The sequence below is a fragment of the Salvelinus fontinalis genome, chromosome 11 (genome assembly GCF_029448725.1).
Source record: "Salvelinus fontinalis isolate EN_2023a chromosome 11, ASM2944872v1, whole genome shotgun sequence".
NCBI classification, from domain to species: Eukaryota; Metazoa; Chordata; class Actinopteri; order Salmoniformes; family Salmonidae; genus Salvelinus; species Salvelinus fontinalis.
In genome coordinates, this window is record NC_074675.1 from 24356233 (window position 1) to 24374276 (window position 18044).

At 46.8% G+C, this 18044-nt stretch overlaps 1 protein-coding gene across 4 annotated transcripts in view; it reads right to left on the minus strand.

Moving 5' to 3' along the window:
* The window catches only part of LOC129865345 (putative adenosylhomocysteinase 3), a 49842-nt gene that overhangs the window by 11658 nt on the left and 20140 nt on the right, over window positions 1-18044 (minus strand). For 2 of the 4 annotated variants that reach the window (XM_055938055.1, XM_055938057.1), the window contains exons 2-12: window positions 13337-13448; window positions 11297-11440; window positions 6446-6546; window positions 6125-6227; window positions 5841-5935; window positions 5598-5704; window positions 5260-5376; window positions 5025-5088; window positions 4002-4090; window positions 3833-3903; window positions 1123-1217 (exon numbers count right to left, since the gene is read on the minus strand). In XM_055938055.1, coding sequence (XP_055794030.1) covers window positions 1123-1217; window positions 3833-3903; window positions 4002-4090; window positions 5025-5088; window positions 5260-5376; window positions 5598-5704; window positions 5841-5935; window positions 6125-6227; window positions 6446-6546; window positions 11297-11440; window positions 13337-13448 — 1098 coding nt within the window. The remainder of the gene's footprint in view (window positions 1-1122; window positions 1218-3832; window positions 3904-4001; window positions 4091-5024; window positions 5089-5259; window positions 5377-5597; window positions 5705-5840; window positions 5936-6124; window positions 6228-6445; window positions 6547-11296; window positions 11441-13336; window positions 13449-18044) is intronic. The other 2 variants (XM_055938056.1, XM_055938058.1) reach the window with 1 other exon arrangement.

An 18044-nucleotide genomic window follows, 5' to 3' on the forward strand; every position in this document is an offset into this window, starting at 1 on the left:
GGTTGACACGGCTCGCTTAAATCAGGAAGTAAGCTGCACCAATGTGTCGGAGGAAACACCGTCCAGCTGGCGACCGAAGTTAGCTTGAAGGCGCCCGGCCCGCCACAAGGAGTCGCTAGAGCGAGATGGGAAAAGGAAATCCCGGTCGGTCAAACCCTTCCCTAACCCAGACGACGCTTGGCCAATTGTGCACCGCCTCATGGGTCTCCCAGTCACGGCCGGCTGCAACACAGCCTGGGATCGAACCCAGGTCTGTAGTGACGCCTTAAGCACTGCCTTAGACCGCTGCGCCACTCTGGAAGCCAAAGTTGGTCGAATTTACTCTAAAGTGAGACTTTGTCCTTGTTTCATGGCTATTTACATCGTTTTGTTCACAAGCTAGGTTGTTTTTCAATGTTTGAGTTTGCTTCAGCTGCTAGCAAAGGCATCGGCTACTAGTCAGATTCTCTATATATCACAGGCAGTCACTGACGAGTCCAGCTGCTCGACTCCAGTGGCTCAGTGCCCTCGTTGCCACGGTAACCGCCTGCCCTTAAAGGGGCAGCATAACATTTTTATCTCATCTTAAGTATTTTGGTTAAGACTCAGGTCACAAAAAATGAAATAACATTGAGTAACATACCACTTCACTTATTACTAGTAATACATGTATTGTTTTAGAAACATTACAAAGCATGCTCATCCGTTAAAAAAAAGGGGAAAAAAGTTAAATAAATATTTTGTCTGGTAAAAAATCTGAGTGGCTGGTAGATTTTTTAATCTGCCACAGTGGCGGGTGGACCAAAAAGTTAATGTCAGGCCCTGATGACAACAGTCACTATGAAAATAGTTTCACTATGACCCTGAGGATGTCACAGTAACAGTGATAACAACTGACAGGCATAGGCCACAGCGAGCCAACCCATAACTACGCCAACGTCAGGTCAGGGGCGTTGTCGTATCACAGCTTCCCCCACAGTGACAATAACGTGACAAGCATTGGTGACAGCAGTGTCTTCCGCCCACACGATCAGTCAAGCTGTCACAATAACTGTCACAATAACACACCCACACACGTACATACAACCCCCCCCCCCCCCCCTTCATCTCCCACCAATACACACAGACACACAGTTCACTCACCACGTCGATCTCGGTGTTTGAGTGTCCCATGTTGCAGACGATACAGCCGTTCTTCATACGGTCCAAGTATTCTCTCACCACCACGTTCTTATTTCCTGAAGTGGCGGGAACGTCATTAAAACGTGCCATCGATATTACACTCGCGCAATCATCATGTTCACTACTGCCGATTATAACGTTTATAACGACTTCAAAAAGGAATTATGTTGCTGTATGTGCTACGCAAATGATGCTAGGAATAAATCTCCTGCACTAGATAAAAAAAATCGATCGCGTCAGAACGCACCATTGGGCTCCACATCCAGTCTCCACATTGACCTACAGTATGACTAAGTGTCTGAATGGCATCGCGTGCCTCTAAGTCGGAGTGCGTGAACGTGCAGGTCTGTGTGCGCACGCGGACACATTCGCACGAGTGATTACGGCCGTATGTCCTTCTTCAATGAACGTGGATGAGAGACTGCAGCCTGTCATTACGCTTAATAGACTAGGGAGGCAATGCAGTCTGGCCCAATGAACTCTTCACTCTGATTGAATCTGAACGTGGAGCGCCGACTGGCTGGCTACGCACATGGCTGCTAGGTCGGCGTGATTGAGATGACTCCTGTAATGTCTACACCAGTGGTCACCAACATTTTTTTGAGTCAAGATCACTTTATGTTTTAAATATATTTTTAAACATGACTTTAAAAAAGTAAGCCTATGCAACATTAACCAATTAAAAACAGTTCTGTAGTCTGTGCAGTAGGCTATAGGCCCAATAACATGATCAGTGCATGTTGGCTACACTTGAATTGCCCTGCCAATGTTGTTCTTCTCTGGAATGATCACAATGGTAATAGATCATTTGATGCATTACTTGTGAGACACAGCTGAGTGAGCATAATAATTAGCTTTTTTACTGAACTGATGGTCTGCATCTTATGGTCAAGTCTGAGGGGAGGGAAGGAGCAGCGGTGAGGCTGCCTCTCACCGTCCCTCCTCTCTCCCTCCCTCCCGAGAATCCTGGCGGGTTGCATCACTGCCTGGTATGGCAACCGCTCGGCCTCCGACCGCAAGGCACTACAGAGGGTAGTACGTGCGACCCGGTACATCACCGGGGCCAAGCTTCCTGCCATCCAGGACCTCTATACCAGGCGGTGTCAGAGGAAGGCCCTAAAAATTGTCCAAGACTCCAGCCACCCTAGTCATAGACAGTTCTCTCTGCTACCACACGGCAAGCAATACCGGAGCACCAAGTCTAGGTACAAGAGGCTTCTAAACAGCTTCTACCCCCAAGCCATAAGACTCCTGAACAGCTAATCAAATAGCTACCCAGACTATTTGCATTGCCCGCCCCCCCTTCTACGCTGCTGCTACTCTGTTACTTTCTATGGATAGTCACTTTAATAACTCTATCTACATGTACATATTACCTCGACTAACCTGTGCCCCCGCACATTGACTCTGTACCGGTACCCCCTGTATACAGCCTCGCTATTGTTATTTTACTGCTGCTCATAAAATATTTGCTACTTATATTTCAGGTATTTTCTTAAAACGGCATTGTTGTTTGAGGGCTTGTAAGGAAACATTTAACTGTAAGGTCTACTACACCTGTTGTATTCGGCGCATGTGCAAAATTTGATTTGAAAAGGGGGGGGGGGGGGGGGGGGGGGTTCAGTCTTCCAGCTGATGGCGAAACTCAAGTCGCACTGCATTATTTCTGCCTCACGCACCAATTCATGTTGTTACTCATATGACCAGAGAAAGTGGAATATTCCTCGATACTAAAAAAAATGAAGCCGCTAATAACACAAGCGTATGGAAACACTTCGCTATACTCATTCACTGCCGCTGCAGTGCTGGTTGTAGCGCGAGTGGGAGTAGGGAGAACGCTCATTTTATAGCTTATAAAAGGTGTTTAATAAAGTGTCGACAGTACTGAATAACAACAAACATGTACTCATAAAAACAGCAGCTCTTTGCTGTATTCGTTGTCTCTCTCTAGTTATGGTTTTCAATAAGTTAAGAAATCTCACAGTATCAACTTTCCTGTGCATTCCAGGATTCTTTTTTTCTTTCTTTTTCTTTTTTTACAGCCTGTGGCTCGAGGAAAATGCAGACACTGATCTGAGCTCTCTGATTGGCCAGCGGTAGGCCTACAGGTGAACTTGATTTGCTCTATGGGCCTGCGGTTTAGGCGAACTTCTGCCTTCAGACACATGAAACGGTTCAGAACGGGAAGACTTTTGCCTTCCCGCCGCTAGGGCTGCTGAATCAAGTGCACCAACAGCTCTAAACAAAAAATAGGTACGCAAGGATTTATCATTGTTGTTTTTTTTTGACAGAAATGTCTGGTGATCGACTAGAAATGCCTTGGAGACTGCGATCGACCTGTTGGTGACCGCTGGCCTATACCCTACTGTCTAGTCACCCTCTAGGCTGCTGGGAGTGTGTGTGTGTATGAATAGAGTGGTGCAGGCTGAAGCAGTAAAGCAGTAAAGCCGTAGGGAGAAGGTGGTTGTTGCTATGCCCATGCTGGAAAGGATGGGAGTACAGGGTTTTTTAACCACAAATTTGACTTAAAGAAATCTAAACCCTAACCCTGACTTAAACTCCAACAAGCTCATGTACTTACGCTTGGTTATTAGTTTTGACACTATTGCCACTTATATGTTCTAACGTGGCCATCTAGTGCTGACTGAGGGGACAAGGGAGAATTGTTCACCTGTGCAAGTGATGACAATGTCCACTTGTCTGATCACTTCATTCAGCTTCACCAGTCTGAAGCCATCCATGCTGAACAGGGACGGGGGAAAAAACGTGTTACTTCCTTGTTCACCCTGCTGCCATTGGCCGATTAGTTCACGTACCAGGCTCTGATTGGTTGAACTCACCAGGCCTGCAAGGCACAGATGGGGTCGATCTCTGTGACGTACACGATGGAGCCCATGGCCTTGAGAGCAGCACAGCAGCCCTTCCCCACCTATGGATACGCAAATAAAAACACACATGGGCATAGGACAGATGGAGGCTCTACTATAGACTTGGATGGTAAATATTTTCCTCTGGTGGTCCATTTTGATATAATAAGGTGTTTAGATCGCCAGCAGCATCCCACTGCTGGCTTGCCTCTGAAGCTAAACAGGGTTGGTCCTGGTGGGTCCCTGGTTGGGTGACCAGATGCTACTGGAAATGGGTTTGAAGGGCCAGTAGGCATTGAGGACATTTCCCTGTGTAGGGTCCCGTCTTTCGGATGGGACGTAAAAAGGGCGTCCTGACTCTCTGTGGTCACTAAAGACCCCATGGCACTTATCGTAGGAACAGGGGTGTTAACCCCGGTGTTCTGGCTAAATTCCCAATACGGCCATCATACCATCATGGCCACCTAATCATCCCCAACTCCCAATTGGCTCATTCATCCCCTCTCCTCCCCTGTAACTTTTCCCCAGGTCGTTGCTGTAAATGAGAAATGTGTTCTCAGTCAACTTACCTGGTAAAATTTGAGTTAAAAAATGATAAGTGCCAGTTGGAGCGGCAGGAAGCCTAGTGGTTAGAGTGTTGGACTAGTAACCGAAAGGTGGCAAGATCGAATCCGAGCTGACAAGGTAAAAATCTGTCGTTCTGCCCCTGAACAAGGCAGTTAACCCTCTGTTCCTAGGCCGTCATTGAAAATAAGAATTTGTTCTTAACGGATTTGCCTAGTTAAAGGAAAATAAATAAATAAAAAAGAAGGAGGAAAAATAGCAAAGTTTTGGTGCAGGTACAGCTAATGCTACCTACAGTAGCAAAAAACATTATTGCATTATTATTTTATCGATACAAATATCAATATAATATTGTCCACAAATAATGTAGCGAAATGCAACTATCGACCCCCCCCCCATCACTAGTACACAGTAGGTAAGACAGACTCTTACCTCTCCATATCCACACACAACCACCTGTTTTCCCCCAAACATTACATCAGTGGTCCTCTTCAGACTGGAGGGAAAGCGAAGAAACACAAAAAATCACAGGAAGTTAGCATGACAAAATGTTTAAGTCATCCGTAGACTCCCGGCCGTCAGCGCCCAAAGACAATTACATGTGACCACAATGACGTAATCTTCCTCGGTCTTTCTGCTTTGAACAGGCATGCCGGAGTTGTCCTACCCGTCCAGGATGGACTCCCTGCAGCAGTAGAGGTTGTCAAACTTCTGCTTGGTCACAGAGTCGTTGACATTCATGGCCGGGACACACAGCTTCCCCGCCTTGGACAGCTGGTACAACCTATACACAGAGCAGCAATAAGAGAGGGGCATCATAACCAGTAAAACCTGACACTACCCGTTATAGCCACTAGATGGAGACATGGCCATAGAGGATGGACCACTTGCTTCAAAACAAACCCCTGACTAAGGGGGAAGCTTAGTGGCAAAATACTGTTTTTCTCAGTCTAGACGATGAGTTAACTAATAATGAAGTAGTGTGGTTAGCAGTGATCCACCCACCGGTGTACTCCAGTGACGCTCTCCTCCACGATGCCCTTGATCTTCTTGAACATGTTGGGGTATTTCTTATAGATCCAGTGGGTCAGGTCTCCGCCGTCATCCAGGATCTGGGGCGGGACACACAACGCGCGTCTCTAACTGATCGGGATAAAGGACTGGCGCCGTTTACGCCGTCACAAAGTCCGGGTGCCAGTCCGTTACTGAGAGACGGGAGTGATTGAGGGAGACAAGACAGACACGTACCATGTTGGGCTGCCAGCCCTCCAGGTTGACGCAGCGATCGATGCACCACCAGAAGTCATCCTCCGACTCGCCCTTCCACGCGAACACAGAGAACCCTGAGAGAGAATCGAGAAGATGAGCAACGGAGAAAGAGGGGAGAGTAAGAGAACTGTAGCAATGCAGCATGGTCTTATGAATATCCTACCATTGAATCGATGGGCACTGAGAGAGTCAGCGGTCGCAGACAGAGAACGAGATCCCACACGACACAGGCGCTCAAATGAAGCAGCCCTGTTCACACTCACCTCCCTCGGCCAGAGCAGCTGCCACCTCATTCTGCGTGGAGTAGATGTTACAGGCAGCCCACCGGCACTGAGCCCCCAGGGCAGACAGCGTCTCCATCAACACCTGCGCGACACACACACACAGACCAGACCGCGCGCTCAGTTAAGGACACAGCCAACGGAGACGTTCGTGTTCAAAGCAAAGTCCTGCGGCTAAAAGATGCATGAAGCTGTCTTAAGACGAGCGCCATTCAGTATGGCTGCGAGTCGCGGTTTTCTGAGCAGAAGCGGCAGACTCACAGTGGACTGAGCGGTGGATGGTGGCGTGTGTGTGTAACTCACGGCTGTCTGAGCTGTGATGTGGGTGCAGCCCACTACTTTGGCCCCAGCCAGCGGCTTCTCTCCCTGGGCTCTCTTCCTCAGGGCCATGAGGGCTGGCATCTCTGTGTGGAGGAGACAACGCAACCGACAGGTTATTCCAGAGCCAACAATATTACAAAACCATTGGTCCTGTTTCAAAACTTCAAAAAGGCGTCCTTCTCTGTATAATCTTTAAAATGATATAAAAATGTCAATAAAACATTTCAATTAAAAAGAATGGTTAAAGCATGTTTAATGAAAGTTAGCTGGCCAACATTCTTTGGGAACCCTCCCAGATGGTGGAATCTTTCCCCTCTGGGTTCTGTTGTGCTGTCTATGGTCTGTCACCTAGACATTCAGAGCTCGAGCCATGTGTGATAAGGCCTACCGAGCCAGGGCTGTGTGATATCAGCTGTATATTGAATTTAATTTATTTTGGGCAAAAGACATGTACAACAAAATGTACAATGTGGACCCAGAGGATACCACTTGGAAGCATTAATTCAAAACACTTATTTCCAAAGTGGTCCTCGATGGTAAAAACAATAACACAATGATTAAAAGACCAGGCAAAAATTACAAACCCCCATAAATACATTCATTTATAATGACATCCTAAAAAGCGGCACTATTCACTGCCCTTCTCCCTAACCTTAAAAATCAACCATATTCATTTCACATTAAAACAATCTATTAATTGCAAATCATACCGATCCTTCAAATAAATACACCTGACCAGCAGTAGGGGGCACAAGGGGCAAGTTTTGGTAAGGTTTCCCTGACTTAGACAGCCGTGTCCAAATGAAAAACTTTGCCTACTTTTGAAAGCTATTTTTTACCTCCAAGGGAAGGCTATCCCATAGACAAATGCCTGTATGGAAAAACGTGCTCCTTGCGGTACTGTTTACTCTTGGGATTTTACAAGACATGTCACTAGCTCTGGTATTGTGACTGTGTTGGTTATAGACCATATATCAATGTGGTGTTTCTTGTAACCTGGGGCACGGTCATTTAAGATGTCAAACATATGATTAAGTTGGTCCACTCTGGACTCTAAAGGCAACAAGCCCACCTCCTGGAACTGCTGTACCCATAGAGGGGACATTCAGCTTATACCTGATAACATTATTTTGCATAACCTGCATTCTCTTTTTCAGCTTTTTTGATAGCATAATCAAAATGACACCGAATCAAGGTTGAGACAAGCACTTTCTTAACTTTAATGGTAAAATATCTAGTGTTACGGTATAAAAAAAAAAATCCGTTTGCCATTTTAGAATCAATGAGGTCTCCAGAAAGGGATTGAGCTAGGGACACACCAAGATAAGATACACCCGTTTTAGATTCAATCTCCTTGCCTGCACAGTTCACTGTTATCTTGTCAGCCCTAAGCAATCTCAGTTTTGTTCCAAACAAAATCGATTCAGTTTTTCCCAAATGTAGTGACAATTTGTTGTCAGACAACCAATCTCTAACAAAATTAAATTCCTTACTCAGGGTCTCCTCTATGTAAACTTCCCCGATACCAGTATGTCTGAATCATCAGCATAAAGCAAGAGTTTGCACTTTACTGTATCTGGCATATCATTAACATATATAAGAAATAAGAGGCCCTAAAATTGATCCCTGCGGTACTCCACAGGATATTTCTTTGACCTATGACAGAACATCACATACTTGTGTTCTGTTGGTCAGATAAGACCTAAACCAATTCACTGTTACATCATTTAGACCCGTGCATTTCAGTTTCATCAGGAGAATATCATGGTCTACAGTGTCAAACGCTTTCTGCAAGTCTAACATGACCATACCTGTACAGTTCCCCTTTTCACTTTCCTTCTTAATGTGGCCAAAAAAGGTGGATACGGCAAGTATCAGTGAAATGAGCTGTTCTAAAGCCAGATTGTAGTTCATAAAGAAGTTTGTGCTCAAGAAGGTATCCCTCTAGTTGATTATAAACTAATCTCTCAACAACTTTGGATGAGGTGCTGAGGATTGACACGGGCCTGTAGTTTCCTACATTTGTTTTACTGCTCTTCTTGTGGAGTGGAATCGCCCGGGCTGTTTTGAGATCCTTAGGAAATGCACCACTACTAATTGAAAGCATTACAATATGTGTTATCATTTTAGTAGTGACAAGTACTATCCTTTATGAATCTCGCAGGAAGGTTATCCAGCCCAGTTGCTTTGTTTGTGCTCATTAAGCACAGTAGATTGTTCATTTGTGATAGCTTTGCTATGGTAAAAGTTGTTAATGAAAGACTGGCCATAGTGTCCAGAGCAGATAGGGTAACTTCTTAACCAGAGATGAGGCTATTGTGAAAAAAGAAAAGAAAAGAAGTTTAAATAATTTGCAACCTTTGCCGGTCATAGCATAAAACATCATCAATATCCAGGCCAAAACTACAGGATTTTATGGGGAGTTTTTGAACCAATGCCCTTTAAAATGTCCCACAGTTTACAAGGCTGATGTAAGTTGTCATTAACGGCGTCTATATAACGTTGGGATTTGGCCTTATCCATTTTGTATTCTGCCTGGTTTCTACAGTTAATATAACCGTCATAATCTGGTTGTAGATTTGTCCTTCTGAATCTGGCCAGGTAACGAACCCATTTCCTTTCGAGGTCTAAGATCTGGGAAGTCCATCCATTTCCCTGACCGCTGTTTGATTCAAATTTGTTTCGTCGGAGCCAGAGTCGAGCGCAGACAATAACAGATCTTTAAAGGAACACCAAGCTTGGTCAACATCCATCACCGTTTAGTACGCGAGACCAATCCAAAATTCCAAGGACCTCTACAAATCATTATTTTGAGAATTGTGTCAAAGAACGTACCCTTCACGTATTACATGGCTCTAGTAACATTTTGGATTTCTTACGGGTACAGTAGGTTACCACGTGGACACTAAAACCAATATTTAAGACTCGCGGACTGACAAACGTTCTCTTGATCCGATACAATAATCAAATCCAAAGTTGATTTACTGTCAATACACACCCGGGTTGGCTCAACAATTTCAGTCCAAATAACTGATGTAAGTTACACAGGGCATTTACTGGTGTACTTATCTTGGGTGATGACTACACATGAATTAAAAATCGCCTAAGCAGAATACATTCTCCATCAGCAAATACATTGGGATCACAGCAATTCGATTCAAGTAAATCCTAGAAATGATTCCGCTTAGGAGGCCGATCGCGCACACCGACAAGTACAGGACGACATTTAGGAAGGCGTTTATCTACCCATGCAACCTCGAGACCACCCATTTTCAGATCTGAACGAGGGTTAAAACGCACATCATTCCTAGTAAAAACACACACGCCGCCACCATTTCGGATTATTCTATGAACGCTATAACCTGGTAGCTCAACCTCATTGTCCTCAATTGACCCATGTCTCAGTCACAGCAACAACTGCAGCCCGTGTGTTAAAAGCAAGGAGTTTTAATTCCTCTTATTCCGGCAGCAGGCTCCGTGCGTTCACATGGATGAAATTAAGTCCTCTCTGATTGAAACAGTCAAACATGTCATTTTCTGTGCCCACGGCTGATACATCGACTATCTCATCTAGATTGCACTCATCATCCCAATGTTTGGCACCGCATTTAAACAGCATACATTTAAACAGCATACATTTAAACAGCATACATTTAAACAGCATACATTTAAACAGCATACATTTAAACAGCATACATTTAAACAGCATACATTTAAACAGCATACATTTAAACAGCATACATTTAAACAGCATACATTGCAAACAAGTGAAATGTTACTTTAAGACTTTACAGCTTCAGTGGTGCATTACAGACACGTGGGACTGTGAGTGGTCAGTGGTGCAGTACAGACACTGGGGGACTGTGAGTGGTCAGTGGTGCAGTACAGACACTGGGGGACTGTGAGTGGTCAGTGGTGCAGTACAGACACTGGGGGACTGAGTGGTCAGTGGTGCAGTACAGACACGCAGGACTGTGAGCTGTCAGTGGTGCGGCACAGACACATCAGATGGTGAGTGGTCAGTTGTGCAGTACAGACACTGGGGGACTGTGAGTGGTCAGTTGTGCAGTACAGACACCGGGGGACTGTGAGTGGTCAGTTGTGCAGTACAGACACTGGGGGACTGTGAGTGGTCAGTGGTGCAGTACAGACACTGGGGGACTGAGTGGTCAGTGGTGCAGTACAGACACACAGGACTGTGAGCTGTCAGTGGTGCGGCACAGACACATCAGACGGTGAGTGGTCAGTTGTGCAGTACAGACACGTGGGGCCGTGGGTGGCCAGTGGTGCAGTACAGACACGGGAGACTGTGAGTGGTCAGTGGTGCAGTACAGACACTGGGGGACTGAGTGGTCAGTGGTGCAGTACAGACACTGAGGGACCGAGTGGTCAGTGGTGCAGTACAGACACGCAGGACTGTGAGCTGTCAGTGGTGCGGCACAGACATATCGGACGGTGAGTGGTCAGTTGTGCAGTACAGACACGTGGGGCCGTGGGTGGCCAGTGGTGCAGTACAGACACGGGAGACTGTGGGTTGTCAGTGGTGCAGTACAGACAGGTAGGGCTGAGTGGTCAGTGGTGTGTCCTGTTGGGTTTCAGCAGAGGATGGAGTGTCCCATCACAGTGCTTGATTGGGTATTAGTGGGAAAGGCAGGCGGCCCCCTGCTGTTTCTCTCACAGGCTGGGAACATACGGCCACTAAGAAAACAGCCCTAGGGGAGATGGCCTGTCAGCAAGGCACACACACAATCACACCAGAGAATCCCTCTCTCTCCCTCCCTCACACTCGTATGCACACATCTTCCACCTTGCCACACATCATGCCTAGCCCACCTTGCTCGGCGATCTCGATCTCCCTGCGTCCGAAGTCGGCCTGCTTGATGTTCTTGATGCAGAAGTCTCCGTTGCCCTTGGAGTTCTTCTGCTGCTTGTCCCGAGGAGAGGTCTCATCGTCAGAGCTGTCCGTGTACGACGCAGCTAAAAGAGAGGAGCAGGACAGAAGAGAGGGGTCAGAGGACAGGACACACACACACACATTAAAATGCACATTCAACATGCCCTCAGGATATAGACATTAAACCAACAACACGTGACATGACCACACACTAGACCACAATCTACTCTGATGTCCGAAAACAACTGCATAGCTCACATTACAAAATATATCTAGGGACTGAGCCCCAGGGCAGAATAAACCAGAAGAGCTCGGGCATCTACATACTAGGTTGGGTTTGATCCTAGCAGAACTCGGCTAGGTGAAGTGAACGTCCGTGCCTCGCGTAACTCCCTTAAAAAGACCCAGGTTTGAAAAACAAGAAAATAGCGACAGTGGTACCGTGTGCCCATCTTGAGACGCCGTAGCCAGGATTAAATTGTCAGAATGAATCTAACAATTCAAGAAATCGGTCATTAATTTGGACGTTTTTTAGTCGCGCAATTTGACATCTAACTTTAGATTGGATGCGATATTTCTCAAGTGAATAAAAAGTGCATGAAAACGAGTCGTGTATCTCGCTGAATGACAACACTTCATTGACGAATCCCTACTGTTGACCAATCACTGACGAAGGGGCGTTGACGTTGGCAACCGAAAGAAAAACATTGCCGAAGACCAAAAACGTCATAATATATCTACAAACTGTTTCAGGTGGGAAGCATGTGGACTCCTTAAGACGAGTGACAGCTTTCCCACAGTGTGTGTGCGCTCAAGGCCCAGGACAGAGAGCACTTGAGCAGGAGAGAGAGAGAGAAAGAGAGAGGAAAAGAAAGAGACAGAACGGTCAGTGGGGACAGTCAGGACTCGGACTGCTGACTCTTTCCGTGAGAATAATTACAGCAACCACAGAGCTGAGGGCCACAGTACAGGGAATCAGGAAAGAGAGGGAGAGAAAGAGAGTAGCCAGTGGGGGAGAAAGGGTTGAGAGTGGGGGGGACAGAATGCAATAAGGTACAGTGAGAGGACAAAGACGAAAGGAGGGAGAGTGGACTTGAGGCATTTGGGTGAAGCGGCCGGCGAGTGTCTGTGCGTGACATTCAAAAAGATGAGGGACAGCTAGGTAGGCTGTGAGTGACATCACAAGTGGAGGAATGAGAGGCCACATAGGAGATGCCAGTCACGCCAGGGACGTAGTATTTCACACTACGTCTTTCACACTTCACTCCTGACAAACATGTTTACAACACTGAACGCCACCCTGCCAGATTAACTCTGGTTGTAAAGCAAAGGTCACGTCCTTTTTATGACACGCAGGACTGACAGGCCCCTCATCCTACTACAGAATCATTCCCAGCGCTTCAGTGGAAAATGTCACCTCTCCTCTCTCCTTCTCCTTCTCCCTCCCCCTTCCCTTTTTCTCTCCCCCGCTCTTGAAAGGGGCCTCTGGGAGCCCTGGGAACCACGAGTGGGATAAACAGGTGACCAGGACAACACGTATAGTGCCTCTACCTTTCTCTCTCCCCCTCTCTTTTATGGACCCCCAACCTTAAAACCCGGCTTACACTGGCCAGCCTGCCAGAAAACAACAAAAAAAACACTGATCTCAAACTTTCACAAGGACATTGGTGTGTGTGTGGCTGCAGTTATTATTGAATGGAACACAGTGTTAGAAACTGGAGAGAACACTAGCGGCTCTCTGGGGCCTGTATCGTCTCATCTTAATCCTGTTATACGTTACAGAGAACATTCCTGCTCCCCACCTATCTGGGAATAGACTCTTACTGTGTGATACTGGATACTGTACCTGGACTGTGATTAGAGTCAGGCACAGGGTGTGTCGGGGGGGGGGGGGGGGGGCTCGTGAGCGTGTCAGGTGTGTGTGCACGTGTCAGGTGTGTGTGTGTGAGTGTGTGGGCGCACGCGTGTATTCTCAGTACCTGAGCCGTAGCTGTCTGTGGAGGACTGGGAGATGGATCGGGACAGAGAGCGGCGGCCGATCTTGGTGGGACGTTTGTTGAACTCTTGTTTTTGGTCCGCAAACTGGATCTGCTGGCAGAGGGAGGAATGAGACCACAACGCCCACACAAGCACCAACGCCCAACCTCCAACACCCAGTCAAACACAAAAAAAAAATCCAGCAACTCCTTCCCTGATAGACTTTCTTGTTGGCCCCTTGTACACCTTACAAATAAGTATCAGATGGGTATAGCCTAAAGCAACATGATAACCGTAGCAATCTAGGCTATGTAGCGGTTCCACCATTTATCCACATCAGGTTCTGTAAGATCTATAAGGGGTGTGGGGGCAAGTGTCTAGGGGTTCGGGGCTAGTGATTGATTTAACACAACAGTTCATCCCTAAGGTCTGAATTGAGCCTAGTCGGCGCACCACTAGACTCCATTTACAGTGAACAACCACGGGTTAAATCCCAATTTATCTGCAGTAACATTATGTTAGACCTACATTCTACTAACAGGCCAGAGCCAGGGAGGCAGCTTTGGTTTGGAGGAAATATGTTACTCCTGCTGCTGGTCATATTGATGGATTACTTACTGGTGTCATAAAACGAGCAACGCGGACACAACTTAATGGAAAAACTAAACGGAAAGCGATGCCGTAGATTACATTATGATAAAACCGGATGAAAAACGTAATAAATCTCAGTGATGTAGAGCGGCATTGTTGAACGACTATGTAACGCTTCACAGTCTGGACAAATCACTCACAGAGAGATTTCACAGATGAAAACAGAGTTGAGATTGAAAACCTTCCTTTAAATCTCATCCGGTTTCATTTCCCCAAGCACCTGGACTACACGTCAATGTGTGTAAACGTTCCACTTATCGTCAGAGCGCAAAAACAAAGCGCAAACCGTCGAATGAGTGCGTGGACGCACAACACACCGACCCAGTCACGCTGAAATAAGCCCACGAGACTGTCTGACGCACGTCCAGAGTACCGGACGCGTCCGTCCACCTCTCTGTACAGGAAGCTACGGCGTGACTACCGAAAGGGAGTGGGAGTGAGTCATGGTTGCGCAATCTGAATTTCACACCTCCAACCAAATGGATCTGAGTCACGGGCGAGGCAAAGGTCTTGCGTACTCATGATAGGAGGTCGGGTTTTTCAAGTATCCACTTGGTTCCCCTCATCGTGGCTTCCTTCCTCTTCACTCAGAGGGAGAGGCGTGGCTGGTGGTATTGGCATTTTACTAGGATCCCCATTAGCTGTTGCAGAAGCACCAGCTACTCTTCCTGGGGTCCACGAGTGGTATTATATTAACACTGGCATTAGAACCATGCACGGTACTGACCAAACGTATATACACAGTCCTCAAACATGCATTTCTCTCCTCCTCCCTCACGCACCCACCACACAGCGCTCGGACACAAGTCTGCGTCTGCCAACCAAATAAATACAGAACAAGCTGAAAACTGGGGGGAAAAATAGTCACCAGCAATGATCCATAAATGCCTGTACACATATGTAGATTGAATTTAATCTACCGAAGCCCGTCAGTCCCAACCTAATCCATCCAACCTATCTTTTTCCTACTGGGTTCACCTCCACTGTCGTCATCCTTCTTCGACAACATGACTCAGTGGACTGGTGTGAGGTGAGAAACTGTGTTTGGACTAGAGGGCGTGGGCCTGGAAAACTAGCAGTTATGTGCCTTGTCCATTTATACCCTCTCTTTACCCAGGCTGCTTTACCCCCGATCCAGCCCTGACTGGTCTGGACTGTCACCCATGTGCTGTGCCTCAGAAACAAAGCAGAATTGTTCCCCCCCTTCTGTTTTCCCACTCCTCTCCCCCTCAACTTGTTTAATTGTTATTTGTTCCCAGGCTGGATTGGATTGGGGATTCTTCATCACGGCCAAAAACTGTGTGACCCACAATGGCTCTTGGCTGGAGACTATTGAGGTCCTTCGTAGTAGACCGGTGGACCCAGGGTGAAAAATAGTAGGAAGGAGGTGCCTCAGAGCTGTACTTTGAGGCTGTGTTACTTCAGAATCAGGGGGATCAGGACAGTGGGTTCTGCCAAGGAGAGACCCTGGGCTTCCACCACTGGGACAGACAATAGAGACGTTGTGTAAGTGATTAGGCCCATTTTGCTTGTGTGAGACCAAGGTCGCTGAACTAGGAAATATTGTAGCCTAGGAGAAATAGATGTACAGCATCTCTATGGATCTCTATGGTGGCAGTTCACAATAGCCAAAGCCCACTTGCCCAGCAGTGAGAGATCACATAGCGGCAAAGGTTTGGCGTCATTTGTTGCAAAACATTTTAGTCTGTTTTAATCAAAGTTTCAAACCAAGGGTCACCGAGGGGCAACAACAGGAAACGGATTTCAAGCTTGGCCATCCGACTTGGTCCTTATGCCAGATCGTCATGCTAGTGTGCGACGGAAACGGACATGTGCCTCCTGAGCAAAGTTCTCTTCGACAGCTGACACACACACACACACACACACACACACACACACACACACACACACACACACCTGGGTCTAAGAGGTTTCATAGGGCAGGAGTAGAGGACCCTGGGTCAGTAAACAACGCATTAATCCTGTGTGATCAGACATACCAGCTGACTGCCGACACATTCCAGGAGTACTAACTATGTTGGTTATAAATAGACAGAATGCCAAGAATTGGGAGCGCGGCAATTGATCATTTCCATTTCGTAATATGTGTTAGTCTAGGTCAGCACCGGAATAGAAGTGAGGCCGACACGCATGATCCGTGTTAGGACATTCACTGAACGCATGAGCAACCACAGGCTTATGAAATGAGTTCCATTCACAACGCTGACATCCATCCACAACAACACAACTACGTCTGTCGTTCTGCCCCTGAACAAGGCAGTTAACCCACTGTTCCTAGGCCATCATTGAAAATAAGACTTTGTTCTTTACTGACCTGCTTGGTTAAATAAAGATAACATTTATATTAAAAAAATATATATTACAAAAAAAACATTGAGGAAACTTAAGAGTGAAAATGATTGATTAGAATGTGAGCGGATTATATGCCACTCAAACTTCCCCCTTGTTCCCTCAAATCACCATATGTTACTCTAAAAGACAATTTATGCTCAATCTGAGAATGTGCTCACAGCTGCATGCGTAGCATTAGCTAACGTGCTAGTGAGAGCTGATGGTTATGCAAGAGCGAGAGGGAGGGGAGGACCACAGACTGCTAGCAGGGTACACCGCCTGCCCTACAGCAGCACTCTGGCCCTGCACTAGGATTACCTAACCCGGTTAAAGCAGACTGAACGCTGCGCCCACCATTGTGGTGACACAACAGCGAAAGGCAGGGGAAACCGTTTGGATGCCGGGCTAAGGATTATCAGCAGGGCATGATGAATGAACTACCCGTTCTACATCTCCCGCGGAACAGTAAAACACATTGATCCCAGAGCAGAGGGAAGAGATGCTTAAACAGATTAGAGAAATATTACTGACTGTAGCAGGGGGAAGACCATTCATCTAGAAATATGTACAGCGGCAATTCATCTTGATCACTGACAGAGAGAGAGAGGGCCACCATGTGGATCTCTCCCCAATGCGGCTAAGGGAATACTCATAGCTAGGCCTAATTGTCCATTTTTTTGTAGATTAAATAGAAGCTACAGAAATGGATTAAAATCAGACTGGACCAATGATTCGTCTTAATGCCACATCCAGGATGAGACAGGGCAGGGGGGGGGGGGGGGGGGTAGCAGAGAGATCAAAGCCTTCTGCGGTGCACCACCAATGCTGCATAGTAGTGAATACTAGCCTTCTCTCTTACTGCATCCTACTGCAGAGTCTGCATTAACGGTATTAACCTTGCAGCACTGCACAGCGCCACAGCAGGCATTATGCATGTTCAGTGATTGCAAGGCTAATGAGATGTAAATAATAGATGCTAACCCAACACTGCGGAATAGAGCCCGCGGGCACCTCTCGCTGGAGCTGGGCATGGCTAGTTGACTGTAGCCTAGAGAAGAACCAAGTCAATGTTGGCCAGCCAGCCAGGCAGAATCACAGGCACCCCCATGGCCCAAAACGACCATCCCGTGCCACATTTACAGTGTCTGGGGAGGACAGGTGCCCGGTGCCCCTTCAGCCCAGACAGAGAGGCACCTGCATCGGCAAGGTTTGCATCACCAGGTGGCAGTGTATTCGCTTGGCAAGGCGGGCTTTTGGTAGTTGTGTAACGTGACTGACTGGCCAAGACCACCAAAGGTGAGGTCTCATTATGCAATAAGGTCCGGGGAAGTGTGGTATATGGCCAATATACCACAGCTAATGGCTGTTCTTGAGCACGACACAACGCAGAGTGCCTGGATACAGCCCTTAGCTGGGGAATATTGGCCATATACACGACAAACCCCCAAGGTGCCTTATTGCTATTATTAAAAACTGGTTACCGACGTAACTAGAACATTTAAATAACTAAAAATAATTTAAAATATCATACCCATGGAAAACGGTCTGATATGCTCTAGTCATATACACTCAGTGGCCAGTTATTCAGATACACCCATCTAGTACTGGGTCGGACCCCCCTGTAGCAATGAAGGGATGTACCTGGTCACCAACAATGTTCAGATATCCTATGGCTATCAAACATTGCTCAAGGGACAGAACGTGTGC